At 55.0% G+C, this 17,930-nt stretch overlaps 2 protein-coding genes across 7 annotated transcripts in view; both read left to right on the forward strand.

Annotated features, from left to right (window-relative positions):
- The window catches only part of SHANK3 (SH3 and multiple ankyrin repeat domains 3), a 55,161-nt gene extending 50,778 nt beyond the window's left edge, over positions 1–4,383 (forward strand). For 4 of the 6 annotated variants that reach the window (XM_032266239.1, XM_032266243.1, XM_032266240.1 and 1 more), the window contains one exon: positions 1,886–4,383. In XM_032266239.1, the coding sequence (XP_032122130.1) occupies positions 1,886–2,477 (592 nt within the window). In that variant the 3' untranslated portion in view covers positions 2,478–4,383. The remainder of the gene's footprint in view (positions 1–1,885) is intronic. The other 2 variants (XM_032266242.1, XM_032266244.1) reach the window with 2 other exon arrangements.
- A 5,028-nt stretch (positions 4,384–9,411) lies between these two features.
- Positions 9,412–16,538, forward strand: ACR (acrosin). Its single transcript, XM_032266245.1, has 5 exons — positions 9,412–9,514; positions 10,516–10,719; positions 10,938–11,221; positions 15,154–15,299; positions 15,740–16,538. Exons 1-5 carry the CDS (start codon positions 9,438–9,440, stop codon positions 16,280–16,282), a joined length of 1,254 nt encoding a protein of 417 aa, XP_032122136.1. The 5' UTR covers positions 9,412–9,437; the 3' UTR covers positions 16,283–16,538.
- The last annotated feature ends 1,392 nt before the right edge of the window (positions 16,539–17,930 follow it).

Consider the following 17,930-nt stretch of genomic DNA (forward strand, 5'->3'; position numbering starts at 1 on the left):
GGGCATCCACAGTCAGGTCCCTCAAGAGTACACCCCCTCCAGCAGTCACCACCACCTGGGCACCCACCCCCAGGGGACCCCCCGACCCAACACCACCTGGCACCTCCCCTTGGGAATCCCCCCCAACCCTGGCTGCCACCCCACCTTGGCCTACTGCGCAGGTGGATCCATGGAGACCAGATCCGGTGGGAGCAAAGACAGCTTACTCTGGTGGTTGGTGCCTGTGCTGAGGCCCACCTCAGGTGTTCTTGAAGCCCCTTTCTGTTGGGTGGCACAGTGTGGCCTCTTCAGGAAGCTCTGCTCTGGATCTGAGCAGCTGGGAGAAGGCAGTAGGGACAGAGGCTGAGAAAAGGACAGAAGTGAAGTCCAGTGGGAGAGAGAGAGCTCAGATCTCCACAGAGGCCTGACCTCCCACAGGTGGGACACAAAAGACAAAACCTGCTTTGAGGGGAGCCCCACGCCTGTGTGGGACAGGCACTGGTGATGCTGGATGGTGAGGACAGCCCAGAGGTGGGGGGCGGGGGAACTCAGCCTGGGCAGGGGCAGGGAGAGGGGGTGGGATGGCTGCTGGAGAGGGGATGGCCAGAGAGGATGTCAGGGGCTCAGCACCCCCAGGCACCAGGCACCTGCCGGGCACTGCAGCCACACCTGTGGTTCACCTGCACTTGGAGACCCTCGCACAGGCGCTGATCCTCTGCCAGCACCTCCAGCTTTGTCCCTCCCACAGCAGCTGGGCCCTCTGCACCTGAGTTCCTCCCTCCACACCTGGCTGCCCATTGTGTGGTTGCAGCTGTGGGCCGCGTGGGCCTGGCTGGCTAACTCTCTCTCTCATTGCTCTCTCCTGCCCATCTGCATGTGGCTGCTCTGTCGAGCTGCGCCGTGGTCCCGAGCGCCGGCTGTGTAAGTGAGCATGCCCATCCCATGCCTCTTGCCAACCCCATGCTGTGCCTGTCTGCCTGGGTCTCTGCTCTGCGTGGCTGTGAGGGGCTCTGGTGCCACTGACAGCCCCTTGAGGCTTCCCCTGACACAGTGGGGACAGGGATGGGAACAGGCGGACATGGGAGTGGGTTTTCTCTGGAGTTGTCACCCCAGGTAGGCCTCCCACCACGGCAGAGCTGAGGGGGGGCTGGAGCTCTAGGGTCCTGTCAGGTGAGGCTGGGAAGAGAGCTGCCATCGGTTCTCGCGTGAGTGTTGCGTGTCTGCGTGTGTGTGCTGCCACTGCAGCCTGTCTAGCATGTGTGGGCACCGTTGCTGCTGCTGTGTGCCGTCTGTGCAGGAAGCTGCCTCTATGTTGTGGGTGCGCACGGCCTCACACCTGCCCTGCATGTGCTGCTGCTCCATATGGGCATGAGCCCTGCCTGGTGTCTGTCTCCTGTGTCACGGACCTGTTCAACCTCGTGCTGCTGCTGCCAGCCTTTCTCACGACTCAGCTGTTCCTGGATCTAGCCCAGGGTCCCCTGGGTCTCCTCATGAGAGCAGAGCTGTGGGGATGGGGTGGGGGGTGAAGGGTACTGCCCAAGTCTTGCCGTCCAGGGCATCCGTGGATCCCGCCATACCCAGAGCGTGTCTCGGAGGCTGGCAGGAAGGAGAAGCCAGCCCTTTGCCATGAGAGGCTGTCTTTTCTTTGGTGGGCTGCACTTGGAGCCTGGATGGAGTGGAGGAGGCCACCAGTCATTCCTCACATTCCAGCCAGCCACTAGCTCTGGTCCCGGGGGGCCAAACAAAAGGGCTAGGGTAACCACAGGATCCCACCCTTATTTCTTCCTCTGGCCGGACTACTCCCGCCATCCCCAGCCCCTTTCCTCCTGGACCCTGCCCGCTCCCCTCCGCCCGTCCCCCCTTGGCTGTGCGCCCCTCACCTGGCGTGACCCCTCTCCCTCCGCAGGCTCTTCAGCAGCCTCGGTGAGCTGAGCTCCATTTCAGCGCAGCGCAGCCCCGGGGGCCCGGGCGGCGGGGCCTCCTACTCGGTGAGGCCCAGCGGCCGCTACCCCGTGGCGCGACGCGCCCCGAGCCCTGTGAAGCCCGCGTCGCTGGAGCGGGTGGAGGGGCTGGGGGCGGGCGCGGGGGGCGCAGGGCGGCCCTTCGGCCTCACGCCCCCCACCATCCTCAAGTCGTCCAGCCTCTCCATCCCGCACGAGCCCAAGGAGGTGCGCTTCGTGGTGCGCAGCGTGAGCGCACGCAGCCGCTCCCCCTCGCCGTCGCCGCTGCCCTCGCCCGCGTCCGGCCCCGGCCCCGGCGCCCCCGGCCCGCGCCGGCCCTTCCAGCAGAAGCCGCTGCAGCTCTGGAGCAAGTTCGACGTGGGCGACTGGCTGGAGAGCATCCACCTGGGCGAGCACCGCGACCGCTTCGAGGACCATGAGATCGAAGGCGCGCACCTCCCCGCGCTCACCAAGGACGACTTCGTGGAGCTGGGCGTCACGCGCGTGGGCCACCGCATGAACATCGAGCGCGCGCTCAGGCAGCTGGACGGCAGCTGACGCCCCACCCCTGCTCCCGCCCCGGCCGCGCCCTGCCGGCAGGGCCCTCCACCCCCACCCCGGGCCGCGGGCTCGGCCTGCCCCTTCCGACGGCGCCCGGGCCAGGAATGTTGCATGAATCGTCCTGTTTGCTGTTGCTCGGAGACTCGCCCTGTACATTGCTTAGTGCCCTCACCGGCCGCCCAGCCCACCCAGCACACAGTCAGGAAGGGCGTGGACCAGGGAGGCTGGGGCAGAAGGGGCCGGAGGTGGGGTGCTCGAGCCTGACCACCTCCTTCACAGCTCCTGGTGGCCATTCTCCCAGAGGGGGAACCTAGTCCAGCATGCGAGGTCAGGACCCGCCTTGGTGACTCGGGGGGAGGGGGGAGACATTGGGATTCTCGATGGGGGCCGAGGAGCCCCCCCTGTTTTGCATATTTTAATCCACTTTATATTTGGAACGAGAAAAGGAACAAATATCTCTGTCCGTAATAGTTCCCTCCCCCTCCCTTCTACTTCCACTGGTCCCACTGCAGCCGCCCAGTCTTCCATCTCCGGCCCTCACTGCCACTGCCACCCCACACGGGGCAGGGGACGCTCCAGCTGGTCTGGGGTTGGCCAGGGCCCTAGTGGCCCGCCCTGGGGCCCCAGCTCGGCCCCTCCCCTCGCTGAGCTCCAGTGTGCCCCACCGACCCTTCAGGTGCTGCTCGCAGGGGGAGGGGCGGCAGGCCGCGGGTCCTGCTGTGCACCCGCGGGACCAGCCGGCCTGGGAGACCATCGGCCGGGGGGGAGGGGTGAGGGCAGGGCCCTGCCGCTCCACCGCAGCCATCTTCCTCACAGGGTCTCTCCCCAAGGATGGGGCCAGCCTGGTCCCATGCTCTTGGGCAACTACAGCAGAGAAGCCTCCCTGCCTTGGACCCCAAAGTCTCCTGTCCTGCTCTGTGTGTGTGGGTGAAACTGGGTGCGTCTGAGCATGTGGTAGCCATGTGTGTGCCTGATTCCCGAGTGGCCCCGGGGCCGCTCTGGACTAGTGTGGGGCTGTGGAGGTGTGCACAGGGGGCATGCATGGGGTGTGCCTGTGAAAGCACCCTGTCTCCTCTTCCAAAGAAAGTCAGAGGCCATCCTGCACCCGGGGTCCTCCTGTTTGCCCAGCCTGGCCTTTCAGAGCCTCACCCAGCCTGAGCGGGGTTCCCTGGTGAATCCCTGCTGCTTGGGAGGCCCCAAGGGCCCCTTGGAGGCAGCGCCCCCACCTTGGGCTTCTGAGGGGATCATTGGGGGACCCCTAGAGTCAGGCCACCACAGGCCCTGGGGAGAGTCAAAGACCCCCCCCCCCGAGGGTGCCCAGCCCCCCACACTGTGACTCCTCACACTCAGCAATGACCTGTGGGGTGGGGGCCCTGGGACGTTTTTAAACCTAGGGTTTGGAGTCTGGACTAAGCTCCATCCACGTCACTCACAAGTTTCTGTTTATATTTCTAGCTTTTTTTAATAAAAAAAAAAAAAAAGACAGAAAACAGAAGTTTTCACAACCCAGGGGCCTGGCACGCCGGTCTGTGCCTGCCCGCCCCACCCTGGCCCACCGGCCCCACTCCCCGGGAGCAGAGTCACACCCACTCACCCTTCCGCCAACAGTCCAGGTCACACAGCAGCAGTCAGTGTCACAGACTGCTACATACACACTCGGTCTCACAATCACCTGTGGGTTTTGGTTCCGTTCAATTTGGGTTTTTAACTTTACAGGGTCAGTTCCGCTTCACCCTCCTTTTGTATGGAGTTCCATCCAGGGGGTTTCACCCCCTGCTCCAGTCCTGAGGCCTCCTGACCCTGACGTTGTGATACACCCCACAGAGATCTATGTTTCTTATATTATTATTATTGATAATAATTATTATAATATTATTATGTAATAAATTTATAAGAAATGAAACCATGTCTCAGTTGCCTGCTTGAGGGGCTATTTGTCTTTGTCCCTCATACGGGCCACATAAACCTCCCCAGCCTCGATCACACGCCCGGGTGACTCCTGGATCCCCACCTTTGACCTCTGCGCCCAGGCACCTGGCGTCTTCCAGCATCTTCTCCGAGTCTGCTGGTACTCGGCCTGCGCCTTCTGCACTGAAGGCTTTTTCTCTGTTCACCGGCTCACTGAGTAGCACCTCCTAGGCTGGAGGCCACGTGTCCTCCATGACCCCTGCCGCATTTTAAACCTAGGGTTTAAGACCTGCTCTCTCCAGTGTCCAGTTGTGTTTAAATTCTGCTGCTCTGATCTTGGAACCCCCTCACATACACGTGGCTGCTGACCAAATTCAGGCCTCACTCCTTCCCTGCTGATTCATTGGTTCTGTTTCCATTTCTGCCCTCTGCTCACAAACAGCCTGTCTGTAAATGCAGCTGATGAATGGACCCTGTGGGCCAGTCCGGCCCAGCCAGTGCTGCCATGGCCCTGCCAGCATCCCCTGCTCCCTCCCCACGCACACATGCTGCTTGCCAGTCTCACCCCACCTCTTGTAGTCTCCGAGCCACCATGACACGTTAGGGTTCTGTCTCACACACGCCCTGCTCCTTCTGCCTGGATCACCCATTCTTCACCTGCATCAAGTATACATAGCTTGGAGAGAGTTAGATGTTACGCTCTGCATCTGCACAGCCCCGGTACTATCTCAAATTAGAGCACCCGCCTTGGGTTGGGTGGCACCTGGTGGGGGTGGCCAGCCTACAGGAGGGCAGAGGCCCCTCGCTGAGTGGAAGGAGGTGATGAGCTACATCTTGAAGGGAGAACAGTAAGGTGAATGGGCAAAGGCGATCAAAGGGAGCCATGAGAAAGTAGAGGGCACAGGACCCAGGACTGGGAGAGGGCCAGGGGCTGCAGAGGTGTGACATCCCCAAGGAGGGAGAGTTGCTTACAGGTGGGGTAGTGGTGTCAGAAGCTGGACACACCAGGTTGAGGTCCATGCATATGACAGAATGACAACTGCACACCTTAACTCTGAGGTTAACCCTAGCCAGGGGTCGGGCCAGTGGCACTGTGGAGAAGTGGCATAAGCCCCAGACTCTTGAGTCCCTGTGGAGATCCAGGGCTCCATGTGAAGCCTGGGGAGCCCCACCCTCCCACTGCCACACAGGACCAGAGAGAGTCGGGGCCCCCCCACTGCCCCCACACTCAGACCCTTGCAGGGCCCCCTGCTTGACCTCCCGTGCAGCCCTTTCCTTATCATGGCCTCAGTTTCTAATCTGAAAATGAAATTAAACTTAGGAAATGTTGAACACTTGAAATTGTGTGGCCTCTGCTCTTCTGCATCCCCACCAGCCACCCCCAAGACCTGTGGACAACTTTGGGGCAGGGCCTGGACATGGGGTCTGCTTTTGTTTTGTTCTCAGACAAGATATCACCCTGTCGTCCAGGCTGCAGTGCAGTGGCAAGATCATGGCTCACTGTAGCCTTAACCTCCTGAAATGGAGCAATCCTCCTGCCTCAGCCTCCCAAGTAGCTGGGACCACAGGTGTGCGCCACCACACCCAGCTAAGTTTTTAAATATTTTTGTAGAGACAGGGGACTCACTTTGCCCCCCAGGCTGATTTAGAACTCCTGGCTTCAATCGATCCACCCTCCTCATCCTTCCAAAGTGCTGGGATTACACTGTGCCCAGCCTGAGGCTGCTTTTTAAGCTGTCATCATCTACAGCTTCAAAGGGCCTTCATCCTTCTCCAAGGCGCCATCCAGATCCTCACTTGGTCGCTAAAACCACTCCTGAGGCACCTGCTTCCCCTGGGTGAAGACTCCCCATACCTACCCCTTTTCCGCCCTCAAGGCTTCACTCCCTCAACCATTCTTACTCCCTCTTCTTCTTGCCTTCCTGGCTGGCTGGGTGTTGAGGATGGGCCTGAACATTGAGAATGGATGGACAAGATTTCTGCTCCTCATAGAGGGTGGTGGGGACAGGATGGGTGAGTAGGGGATTGGGGGCTGAAGGGCACTGGAGATCAGGGTGAGAAAAACTGGGGCGGAGGTTGGATTGCCCAGGTAAATAAGGAATGGGGACAGAAGTGGGCATGGTTGGTGAAGGCAGTGGGCCCAACTCTTGAATTTTTTTTTGTCATTTCTTGACCTATGCTTCCAAAACATTTTTCTGTTTTTTTTTTTTTTTAATCAGGCACAACTTGATGCTCAGTTAAAATAAGTGAGGCCTCCTAACACTCAGTAATGGAGCTGAAACCTGTTAACACACAAGTCAGTGAAATAGGACCTCCTGACCTTGAGCTAGAGGAGGTGAAACTACATGACATAAAGGTCGAAAGAGAGAGACCTCACACACTTAATAGAGGAAGAGAACCCTCCTGGCACTCAGACTGTGGAACACATCCTGTGACACTGAGGTATGGGAGGTAAGGGCTCCTGATGCTCAGAGGAGTACTCGAGTCTCTGAAACTGATATAGGGGAAAGAAGTCCTTACACGCAGGTAGATGAGATCTCCTGACATGCAAGTAGCAAAGATGAAAACTTCATGGCACTGAGATACCTGATATTATTGAGACCTGCTTACATTCATTAAGGGGAAATAAAACCTCTTACTAACAGGTAGGAAAATAATACATCTCAGTACTCAGGGAAGAAAGTTAAATCCTCCTGCCACTCAGGGGAATAAGGCGTTGTTACTCCCAGGTAAAGAAAAATGAGATGTCCTGGCCTGGTAATAGAAAAGACCTTCTGAGCTGCAAAGAGAGCAGATATTGGGACACCTCTGTTGAGAACATGTGCTCCTGACAACCAGGCATGTGAGCAGAGACCTCTGGACATTCCTCTAGAGGAAGCAGGATGTCCTTGTCATCAGGCAAAAGACATGGGTGGGGAAGATAAGGCTTTGTGACATTCAAATAGGGGAGATAAGATATGCATATTGACATGGTTTGGCTCTGTGTCCGACTCAAATCTCTTCTTGTAGCTCCCATAATTCCCATGTGTTGTGGGGGGGATCTGGTGGGGGATAATTGAATCGTGGAGATGAGTCTTTTCCATGCTATTCTTGTGATAATGAATGTCTCACAAGATACGATGGTTTTAAAAATGGGAGTTTCCCTGCACAAGCTCTCTTTCTTTGCCTGCTGCCATCCATGTAAGACATGACTTGCTCCTCCCCCTCTTCCTCCATGATTGTGAGGCCTCCCCAGCCATGTGGAACTGTAAATCCATTAAACCTCTTTTTCTTCTCAGTCTGGGTATGTCTTTATCAGCAGTGTGAAAAGGGACTAATGCACTTATACTCCAGTAAGGGAGATGAGACCACATAGCCACCTAGAGAGAAGAGTTGGAACCTCTAGACCTACACCCAAAGAGATGAAGTCTGACAGGTAGTGACAAGATCTTCTGACACTCAGATGGAGGAGACAAAGTGTCATGACTCATACAAGGCATATAGGAGATAGGAGGTTTCGTGAGTCTCAGGTAAGGGAGATGAGACCTCCAGAGAACCAGGAAGGGGTGAAAATACCTCCAGACCTCAGGAGGTTGAGACAAGAACTTTGGATACCCAGAATAGAGGAGATCTCATGATACTCTGGCAGAGGAGATGAAAGCTTCATGCCCTTTAGACAGCGATATGAGACTATATTCAAGTAGAGGGTAGGGCGTGCCCTGGCACGCAGGTGGGGGCAATGAGAACTCCCAACACTCCAGTATGGCAGTAGAAACTTCAGAATATTCATATAGGTAAAATACAACCTGTTGACATTCAGGTGGAAGATGTGAGACCTCCTGATTTTCAGGTAGAGAAGATGTGACAAGGTGACACTTGGGTGGTACAGATGAGAATTCTTAACCTGTAGGTGGGAGCAATTAGGACCTCTGGTGCTGCAGTGGAAAAAAAGAGTTATCACTTTCAAGGAAGGAGATGATTGCTCACCGATACTAGGTAAGATATATGAGACCTACTGGATATTCATTTGAGGATACGTATGACATTGGTTAGAGAAAATAGAGAAATCAAGATCATCTGACAATTGGAAAACTCAATACTCAGGAAGAGGAGATGAGAGGTCCTGAGACTCAGGTTGGAGACATGGACCTTCTGACACCCACTTAGATGACAGGCAACCTATTGACCCTCAGGCAGTTGAGACCTTACACTCAGGTAGAAGAAATAAGGCTGCCCTAGTGCAGGTAGCAATGTGACCTCCTGACACTTGGCAGGAGATGTGAAATGTTTTAACATTCAGCTGTTTGCAGTGAGCATTTGTCACACACTGGTAGGTGAGATGCTAGTTCCTGACAATCAGATAGAAAAAAAATGATGCTTCACGATAATCAGGTAGCTGTCATGAAAACTCTTGACATTCAAGTATAAGAGAAGACACCTTGCTCCACCTTGATCACAGAAAGGAGATCTGGAGACACTCAGATAGGAAACAGGAGACCTTATGATATTCAGCAATGGACAGGAAGGTGTGTTTTGCAGTTGCTAATTAGGGAAATTCAAAATGGCTCTTGGAAAAGTGTGCTGATAGTATGCACTTGCAATAGGGAAAGACAGTTTTCACCAACAACAGTTAAGGACCAATGAATCTGCTGAGCCTGACTCCCCTGAACCACAAACATGTGGCACCATCTCACCACTGAAGGGCTGAGCCCCTCCTCCATCTGTGAGTTTGCAGTGGTTACAGCGTGTGTGAGAGACAGACCCCGAATATGCACAAAGCCGGAGCCTTGGATGACATGGGGACCTCGTAAGAGTAACTGGGAATGGAGATCCTGGTCTTGGGACAGAGGGAGTGGGGCTGCACAGGAGTTCCCCATCATCCTGGTGGTGGGGGAACCTGTGCAGGAAGTCAGGAAGTCTCTTCAGCACAAATCAGTTAAGGCAAAGGGCTCTTACTTGGCCTGACGGCTGGGGGTTGGGGGTGGGGTGGGGGGTCACCCTGCTGATTGGCCAGGAGGCCATGGAGCTTTGTGAGGTCACTGGACTTGCAGGTCAGGCAGGGCCAGGAGTATGTTCGAGATGCTGCCAACTGCCATTCTGCTGGTCTTGGCAGCGTCTGTGGTTGCTAAAGATAACGCCACGTGTGAGTAAGTGTCGGGGCACTTTGGTGGGGGAAGGGTCTTCTGAGGAGCAGGTCTCACCCTGACTCCCTCTGTCTGGGGCCAGGGAAAGGGAGGCTGGGCTTGGGCCTTAGCAGTTCCCGGGGCTAACAGCTCTAGCCTGGACCACCTGCTCCCAGAATCATCAGCCTGGAGCCCCCAGACCCCCAGCTTTCATGGTTTCCTCCAGAGATGGACCTCTCAGCACCTCGGGCTACTTGTGCCTCTCCCACACCCCCAGGGATTGACCCCACTGCCTTGAAGACATGCAGCCCTGATTTTAGGAGCCCTTGTCCTCCCACAGACAGCTGAGATGTCCCAACATGTGGTTGCCCCCAGGATATGATCTCTTCACACCTCTTGTACCCCAACCCCAAGCAGACCTTCTCACTCCAAGGAACCCTACAAGGCCAACACCTCCCAAGCTATGGGAAGCTCCCACCTGTGACACAGTTCCTAGAGCCTCCACCTCTAGGCTCCCACTGCTTTCAGTGTACCCCCACACCTGTGGGCCACAGTATCTGCCCCTGGCTACTGTCCGTCCTGCCATCACTGTCAACCCAGTCCTGAAGCCTCAGGACCCCCTTCATCACTGGACTCTTCCCTGAGTCTCCCACCCAAGATTGGTTATAAAGACCTTAGGCCATTACACCCCTCTGTCCCTGGCCCCACACCCCTACCTCTACCCTCCTGTTCTGCCCAGGGATGGGCCATCCCTCAGGGCCCTGTATACAGCCTGTCCTGGCTTCCTGTGGCCTCCTCTTTCTCCATCTGTGACTGCACCCACAAGACGTGAGAAGTCATGGCCTCCAGAACCATTTCCTAGAGCCTGCGGCTTCCTGCATAGCCCAGGCTGCCCCCACTTTCCCAGAACCTGGAAGCTCTTCCCCACTTCTCCTAACCCCATGTCCTGGCCTCCGCTCAGCTGTGGGGTTACAAGGACGTGCTGTGCTCATGCCAGGTTTGAACTGTGCCTGTTCTCTCCCCAGGGGCCCCTGTGGGTTACGGTTCAGGCAGAATGCACACGGCGGTGCCCGCATCGTCGGCGGGCAGGCTGCGCAGCACGGGGCCTGGCCCTGGATGGTGAGCCTCCAGGTCTTCACATACAACAGCTACAGGTACCACACGTGTGGAGGCAGCTTGCTGAATTCACAGTGGGTGCTCACTGCTGCTCACTGCTTCAATGGCAAAACGTACGTGTCGGGATGTGCAGAGGGAGGTCTTCAGAACGGCTCTTTAAGAGCGGGGCGTTCCCCAGGGACGTTGTGCAGCGTCTCCCTGGGACTGTGGGTCAAGTGGCTGTGAGACTCTGGGGGCTGGTCCAGACCTTTGCTAAGGGAAGGCCCCAAGGGTCACTGTCACCAGGCTTTTGTCCAGCCAGTTGTGACCTGGCTAACCTTTGTGTCCACAGTAAAGTGTATGACTGGAGACTGGTTTTCGGAGCAAAGGAAATTACATATGGGAACAATAAGCCAGTAAAGCCGCCTCTGCAAGAGAGATATGTGGAGAAAATCGTCATTCATGAAAAATACAGCCCTATGACAGAGGGAAATGACATCGCTCTCTTGAAGATCACCCCTCCCGTTTCGTGCGGGCGCTTCATTGGGCCGGGCTGCCTGCCCCACTTTAAGGCAGGCCTCCCCAGAGGCCCCCAGATCTGCTGGGTGGCTGGCTGGGGATACATAGAAGAGAAAGGTGAGTATGGGAGGACCTCCAAGGGGGAACACTGATGGCCATTCTCTTGGTGGTCTTTGAGGTGCAGTGGTCACGTGCTGACACTCAGCCAAGTGACTTTCATCCTCCTCACGGGACTACAGGTAGAGCCTTCACTGTGGCCTTCGAGGTCACATGGTGGGTGACTCGTCTGGCTCTCTGTGGGAGGGCTGACGGCAGGTGCAGGCAGAACTGCAGCCTTGTTTAGAATGGGGTTGAGGCAGTGTCCATTTGGCACCGGGACCCAAGCTGCTGGATCCTGGAAACAGGGAGCAATCCTGAAACCGCCTTTGGAGAAGAGCTCCAGATAAGGTTATGTGACTGTATGACAGTGCCTCCCACCCTGTGGGCCTCAGTTCCCTCATGTGTAAATGGAAGGGCTGGATCAGATGGTCTCCAAGCTGACCATTTCCCAACTGCTGCAAAACCAGGGCCCAGCCTTCCTGCTTCCAGGCTGTCTTTGTCACCATCAGCAGCAGCCTCTGGGCCCCTGCTCCCATCCTCGGGCAGTCATAGCACCAAATCCACCCTCTCCACCTGAGTTACTTGATATTTCCTCTGTAGACTGGAAAGGGGACAGGTGGTGGGTGTGGCTTTCTGTGGGTCATAGGCCCCTTGGAGTGTCCGGCAGGTCCCTCTCTGTCCGTAACCAAGCTGTCTCTCTCTTTGCTGGCTCTCAGATCTCTTGCCCATCCAGCACTCCCTAGCACATTTGACTCAGATGAGCTCTAGGTGAGTAGGAGGAATTTCTTCCCTAGCAGACCAGAATCATGGAAGGCCCAGGTGTGACCTAGAACAAATTGTCATTACCCAGAGGTGTCCTCTCCCCACATACTTTGACACACTAGAGATACTGTTTGTCCCAGAAGCAACAGGCTGCCCCATTAAATGGCAGGAATGGGCAGCAAGGTTTTTTGCCAGCAGGACAAGACCCAGCAGGACTTGATCTCTGTATATGACCTATACTTCCAGCTTTCCATAGGTCACAGTAGAGATGTAAAGATGTGACTGAAATTAACTTAGCTCTCAATTTCTTCTTTTTCTTGATAATGAATAGATTAGGCTTCTAAATTCAAGGCAATGCAGTCACTTGGATTTAAAATGCCGCCTTTTTGGGGTAAGAAAAAACATCAATCATTTCAGGATTCTTCATTTAACTCATATTTCCTTCTCACAGGGAGTGGTCTAAGTTTCTGACAGGTTTGCCACCCTTCCTGTCCCTCAGGGAAGGAAGTCTCGTCCCAGCTGTCCTTGTTCTCACTGGCCTCAGTTGATACGTGGCCATCCCCTTCTGGCCTGGTGAGAGCCTCTACTCCAGCTGCTGATACCCATGGCTCTGCCTTGGCCTCTGTCCAGCCCCCTAGCCTGCCATGCTCTGTCCCTTGTCTGATCATGTCCACAGCTCCTGGGGGTTCCTGTGGTACTGGGAGGCTGATCTCAGGTCCTCACTGCCAACCTCTGCTGTCCTATTCTATTGCTCAGTCTCCTAGCTAGACCTTGGATGTCATGCAAAACCTTTTTGATTCTGGAATTCCCATAAACTTAATGGGATAGCTCTGTTTCTGTTTTTTGTTTTGTTTTGTTTCTTATTTTTGCAAACACATCCTGTGCCCATAAGCCCAAGCCTTAAAGAAACCCCCAGGCTCTAACTCATGTGATTCCTTCAAACATCCTGTGTCTTACCACCTCCTTCAACTCATCTGCTTTGGGGCTTTGCTTCTTTCCCACTGGGATTTAAGTCCCTGCAGACTTTAAAGCATTTGTTGTTTAAAGCCAAGGTGTTGGCCCAGTGCGGTGGCTCATGCCTGTAATTTACCCAGCACACTGGGAGGCTGAGGCAGATGGATCACCTGAGATCAGGAGTTTGAGACCAACTTGGCCAACATGGTGAAACCCCATCTCTACTAAAAATACAAAACATTAGCTGGATGTGGTGGTGGGTGCCTGTAATCTCAGCTACTCAGGAGACTGAGGCAGGAGACTCACTTGAACCCAGGAGGCAGAAATAGCAGTGCGCTGAGATCACGCCACTGCACTCCAGCCTGGGTGACAAGAGCAAAACTTCATCTAAAAACAAAAGCCAGAGAAAACCCTTTTTTGTTTCAGGACACCTGGCTCTTTCTAATGAAACCCATGGCTTCCAAGACTATGGGCTCTGCCATAGAGTTAAAAAGTCATCTTAATGGCTAGCAAGCCAGGATTGTTGTCGTTGCTGTTTCAATGTCACCCCAGCCCGAGGGCAGTGCATGTCCAAAGCTCTCACTGCTGCTTGGATGGTAAGAAAGAGTAGGGCAATGTCATCCCCTACCCCGAGGGCAGTGCATGTCCAAAGCTCTCACTGCTGCTTGGATGGTAAGAAAGAGTAGAGGCAATGTCACCCCTACCCCGAGGGCAGTGCATGTCCAAAGCTCTCACTGCTGCTTGGATGGTAAGAAAGAGTAGAGGCAATGTCACCCCTACCCTGAGGGCAGTGCATGTCCAAAGCTCTCACTGCTGCTTGGATGGTAAGAAAGAGTAGGGGCAATGTCACCCCTACCTCGAGGGCAGTGCATGTCCAAAGCTCTCACTGCTGCTTGGATGGTAAGAAAGAGTAGGGCAATGTCACCCCTACCCCGAGGGCAGTGCATGTCCAAAGCTCTCACTGCTGCTTGGATGGTAAGAAAGAGTAGGGCAATGTCACCCCAGCCCGAGGGCAGTGCATGTCCAAAGCTCTCACTGCTGCTTGGATGGTAAGAAAGAGTAGGGCAATGTCACCCTACCCCGAGGGCAGTGCATGTCCAAAGCTCTCACTGCTGCTTGGATGGTAAGAAAGAGTAGAGGCTAAGGGGTTAGAAAACATAAAGCCCAGCAAACACTCATTCAGCAGCTGTTGACCAGGCGCCTGTCGCGTGCCTAGCCCTGTGCATGTCACTCATGTGTTTCCCATCTCCCGTCTTGGCCTGTGCAGCTATGTTCTGGGTCTGCCCCTACCTCAGTCTGCTCCCATATGCTCTGCAGCTGACATCCAGACTCACCTCCTGGGTTACGGGTGCTGCTGTGGTGAGGGCGGCTGCTGTTGGGGACCCTTGTGTCTGTGGGACTCCTTGAAGAGGAGCAATGGCTTGCGGCGTGCGCCGCAGCATCGAGTCTTTCCTAATACGAAGGTCACGGTAGAGTCCAGGGCCGTCAAGGAAGTTCCGTGTCAGGGTTGTTTCAACCACCCCTGCCCCTGCCAGGCCTGCCCGTGTGTGGAGGCACTGCCCAGGGCTTCTCCTGCAAACTCCTCAGAACAGATCTGCAGCACATGGGGAGGAGCTTATCAGCCCAGCTTCAGCGGGTCGTGTCCACAGCCGAGCTGAGGAGTCCTGATGAGGGACAAGAAGCAGGGAGGGTGGCTTACAGCCAGACTATGGGAGTGGACTGTGTGTCTCAGACTGGAGTCTGGAGAGGAACCGCTGAGTATCCAGCTTCCAGCCCCCTCACATTCCTATTGTGACCTGGGTAGGCAGTGCTCCAGCCTTCTGGTCCAAAACGGGGATAATGGGACCATTTGACTCAGTGAGTGCTTAGTGCACACTAGGTGTTATTGGTAATACTGCAACTAACCTCCATAATCCATCATTAATATGCACACCCACCATCCACCTGCCCATCCTACATCCACCTGTCCATGGGCCTCCACTCTTCCTTCCTCTCCTCTCTCCTCTGGCCTTGATTTGGATATCATTTCCCCACCACCACCCATCGCCTCTTGTCTGCTCTTTCTGGTGTAATTCTCTTTCCTTTGGGAGTGTATAAGGAGAGCTCAGGGCATTGACTGGATGGCGCTGAGGTTTAACTGGAGCTTCACGGAGGATGGGGTTCGGTTGTGCGAGGAGGCAGGACTTTCCTCTGTGTCTCTCATGATCACTGACCACTGAGTGGTCTGACTGTAGCCCCCAGGCCATCACCTATGCTGATGGAGGCACGTGTGGATCTCATCGACCTGGACTTGTGTAACTCGACCCAGTGGTACAATGGGCGCATTCAGCCGACCAACGTGTGCGCCGGCTACCCTGCAGGCAAGATCGACACCTGCCAGGTAACCTTCCTTCTGGCTCCCAGGCCCCTGAGTCCCTCCAGGACTCTCCAGGCCCCTGAGAACATCCCCTTTTGGATCCCCAAGTTCCACTATCTCCACTCCTCTGCCCAGGGTCCTACTCTAGTGACTGTTTCCCCGGTCCCTCTTCCAGCACCTACAGTCACAGTGGGGATGAGAGGTGACAGCCACCAGCTGCCCCTGCCATGTGCCCCTATGGACACATGGTCTTGTTCATCTCATTGCCAGGAAACCCCTGACAATCCACACCCTCCTCGCTACCCAAATGAAGCCCTTGACACCATCTCAAAGCACAACCACTTGTGTTTACGGCAGCGGGAAACCACGTGGCTGTGGAAATTATCCTCCCAGAGCCTTCTGATCCCTCTGGGTGGGGAAAGAGTGGCTCAAGCAGATAGTGACCTCTGTGTCCTTCTGGGCAGGGGGACAGCGGCGGGCCTCTCATGTGCAAAGACAGCGAGGAAAGCACCTATGTGGTCGTGGGAATCACAAGCTGGGGGGTAGGCTGTGCCCGTGCTAAGCGCCCCGGAATCTACACAGCCACCTGGCCCTATCTGAACTGGATTGCCTCCAAGATCGGTTCTAATGCCCTGCATATGATTCAACCGCCCACCCCTCCACGCCCCGCCACTCGACCGCCCCCAATTCGACTCCCCTCCTCCCACCCTGTCTCTATTCACCCTCCTTGGTATTTCCATCAGCCCCCTCGACCACTTCCACCCCGACCACCTGTAGCCCAGTCCCGACCCCCTCTTCAGCAGCTGCCCTCACCCCCACCCCCGCCCCCGCCCCCACCCCCACCTCCACCTCCACTCTCATTTGCCACAAAACCTCCCCAAGGACTTTCTTTTGCAAAGCGCCTACAGCAGCTCATAGAGGCCTTGAAGGGGAAGACCTATTCTGACGCAAAGAACTATTACGACATGGAGACCACAGAGCTCCCAGAGCTGACCCTCACCTCCTGATCTGACCCCATTGTCAACAGACCCAGTGAGTCCTTCACTCCTGAGAAAAGGAAAGATGAAATAAATAAACATATATATATATATATATACACACACACACACACACACACACACACACACACACGTACGTATACATGCATATACACAAAGAGATGCTTTCTGGACTTCTTCCTATCTCCCCTCCCAACTCAACCCTAATTTCCCCTATAAAATCTACCCTCCCTCCTTCACCCTACAATAAGGTGGACTTGCTTGTACATTAGTGTCAATTGTGTTTTTTAAAAATCTTGATTTTCAATGCTGGAATAAGGTGACCTGGGGCCGTAGGCCAGGGATGGTCTTTATTTCTTACTTAGGGAAAACGACAAACGGTAAAAATAAAAGAGCTATCTCTGCATGTGCAAGTCAGAGGGGGTGGGTCCCCAAAACAGCAGCTGTGAGTGAGCTGACTGGGAAGGAAGGGGTGTGGGTCCACGTCTATCAGGAGGCTGTGTTCTCCTGGTGGTGTCGACACCCACAGAGAAGATTCTGCATGAAGGCTGAATTTCCCCAGAACACAAAGGCTAAGGAGGCCACTGGCGACCAAAACAACAAGTGCCTACTTCCAAACATAATTTTGCTTGTGTGCTGTTCATTACTTGCCTGTAGGTAAGTCTTATTAGTTCCTGGATTTGAGAAAATTAAAAAAATGTATTCTTTGTTAGAGCTTTCCAGGAATTGCGATGGGGAATGCCTTTTAGATGCCCCTGAGTGAGCTGTGAATGAATGGCTTCCTTAGGATTTGGGGTTATTTATTATAAGATCTTCCATTGCAAGGAACAGAAATCAGTTAGGACATTTAAGTGATAAGGATGCGAAGATGTCACACAGAACCAATGAGAAAGGCCAGAAGCAGACACCAAGAATGGTGAGAAACGCAGGCAAGGCGTGACCCTGGTCTGCAGTGCTCATGGAGTATCCGCCCCACCCTGCCCCATGCTGGGGGCAACTGTCACCTGGAACTGTTCACATCCATTTGCAAAATCCTGGGAAAGAAATCCTCCAGCCTGACCAACATGGTGAAAACCCGTTATCTACTAAAAATACAGAAAAATTCGCCGGCTGTGGCGGTGGGCGTCCGTAATCCCAGCTACTGTGGAGGCTGAGGCAGGAGAGTCAATTGAACCTCGGAGGTGGAGGCTGCAGTGACCGAGATCATGCCACTGCACGCCAGCCTGGGCGGCAGAGCAAGACTCCACCTCCAAAAAAAAAGGAAATCTTGATAGGTTCAGGCCAACTACCCGCTCCCATCAGAGAGTAAAACTTGACTGCGGATTTAACCCCTTGCGACACTGAAGATGGCAGGTCTCAGAAAACCCTGGCTCCTGGCTGAGCCGTTGCTGCAACAAGCTTTCCCTCACATGTGTGCCCACCCAGCTGCTTGTGAGTCAAGCACAAGGCGTTTCTGTGCCCTGGTGACCAAGACAGATGGCAGAGATGGCACCGCAACCTCCGCCTCCCGGGTTCGAGCGATTCCCCTGCCTCGGCCTCCCGAGCTGCTGGGACGACAGGCACCACCACGCCAGGCTAAGAAGCACCACTTCCGCACTCAGCCGCATGCGCACTCCCTGCGGCACTCCCTTCAGGCGCCGCGCTGGGCAGCCCGCGC

Source organism: Sapajus apella, unplaced genomic scaffold, assembly GCF_009761245.1.
Source record: "Sapajus apella isolate SASKATOON/1434 unplaced genomic scaffold, GSC_monkey_1.0 scaffold156, whole genome shotgun sequence".
In the NCBI taxonomy this organism is placed as follows: domain Eukaryota; kingdom Metazoa; phylum Chordata; class Mammalia; order Primates; family Cebidae; genus Sapajus; species Sapajus apella.

What these genes read in the sequence shown, in the direction of transcription:
- ACR (XM_032266245.1), top strand. Translation starts at nt 9,438, where the DNA reads ATGTTCGAGATGCTGCCAACTGCCATTCTGCTGGTCTTGGCAGCGTCT. An exon ending in AAAGATAACGCCACGTGTGA is followed by an intron (nt 9,515 to 10,515) that starts GTAAGTGTCGGG and finishes TTCTCTCCCCAG; the next exon opens with GGGCCCCTGTGGGTTACGGT. An exon ending in GCAAGATCGACACCTGCCAG is followed by an intron (nt 15,300 to 15,739) that starts GTAACCTTCCTT and finishes CCTTCTGGGCAG; the next exon opens with GGGGACAGCGGCGGGCCTCT.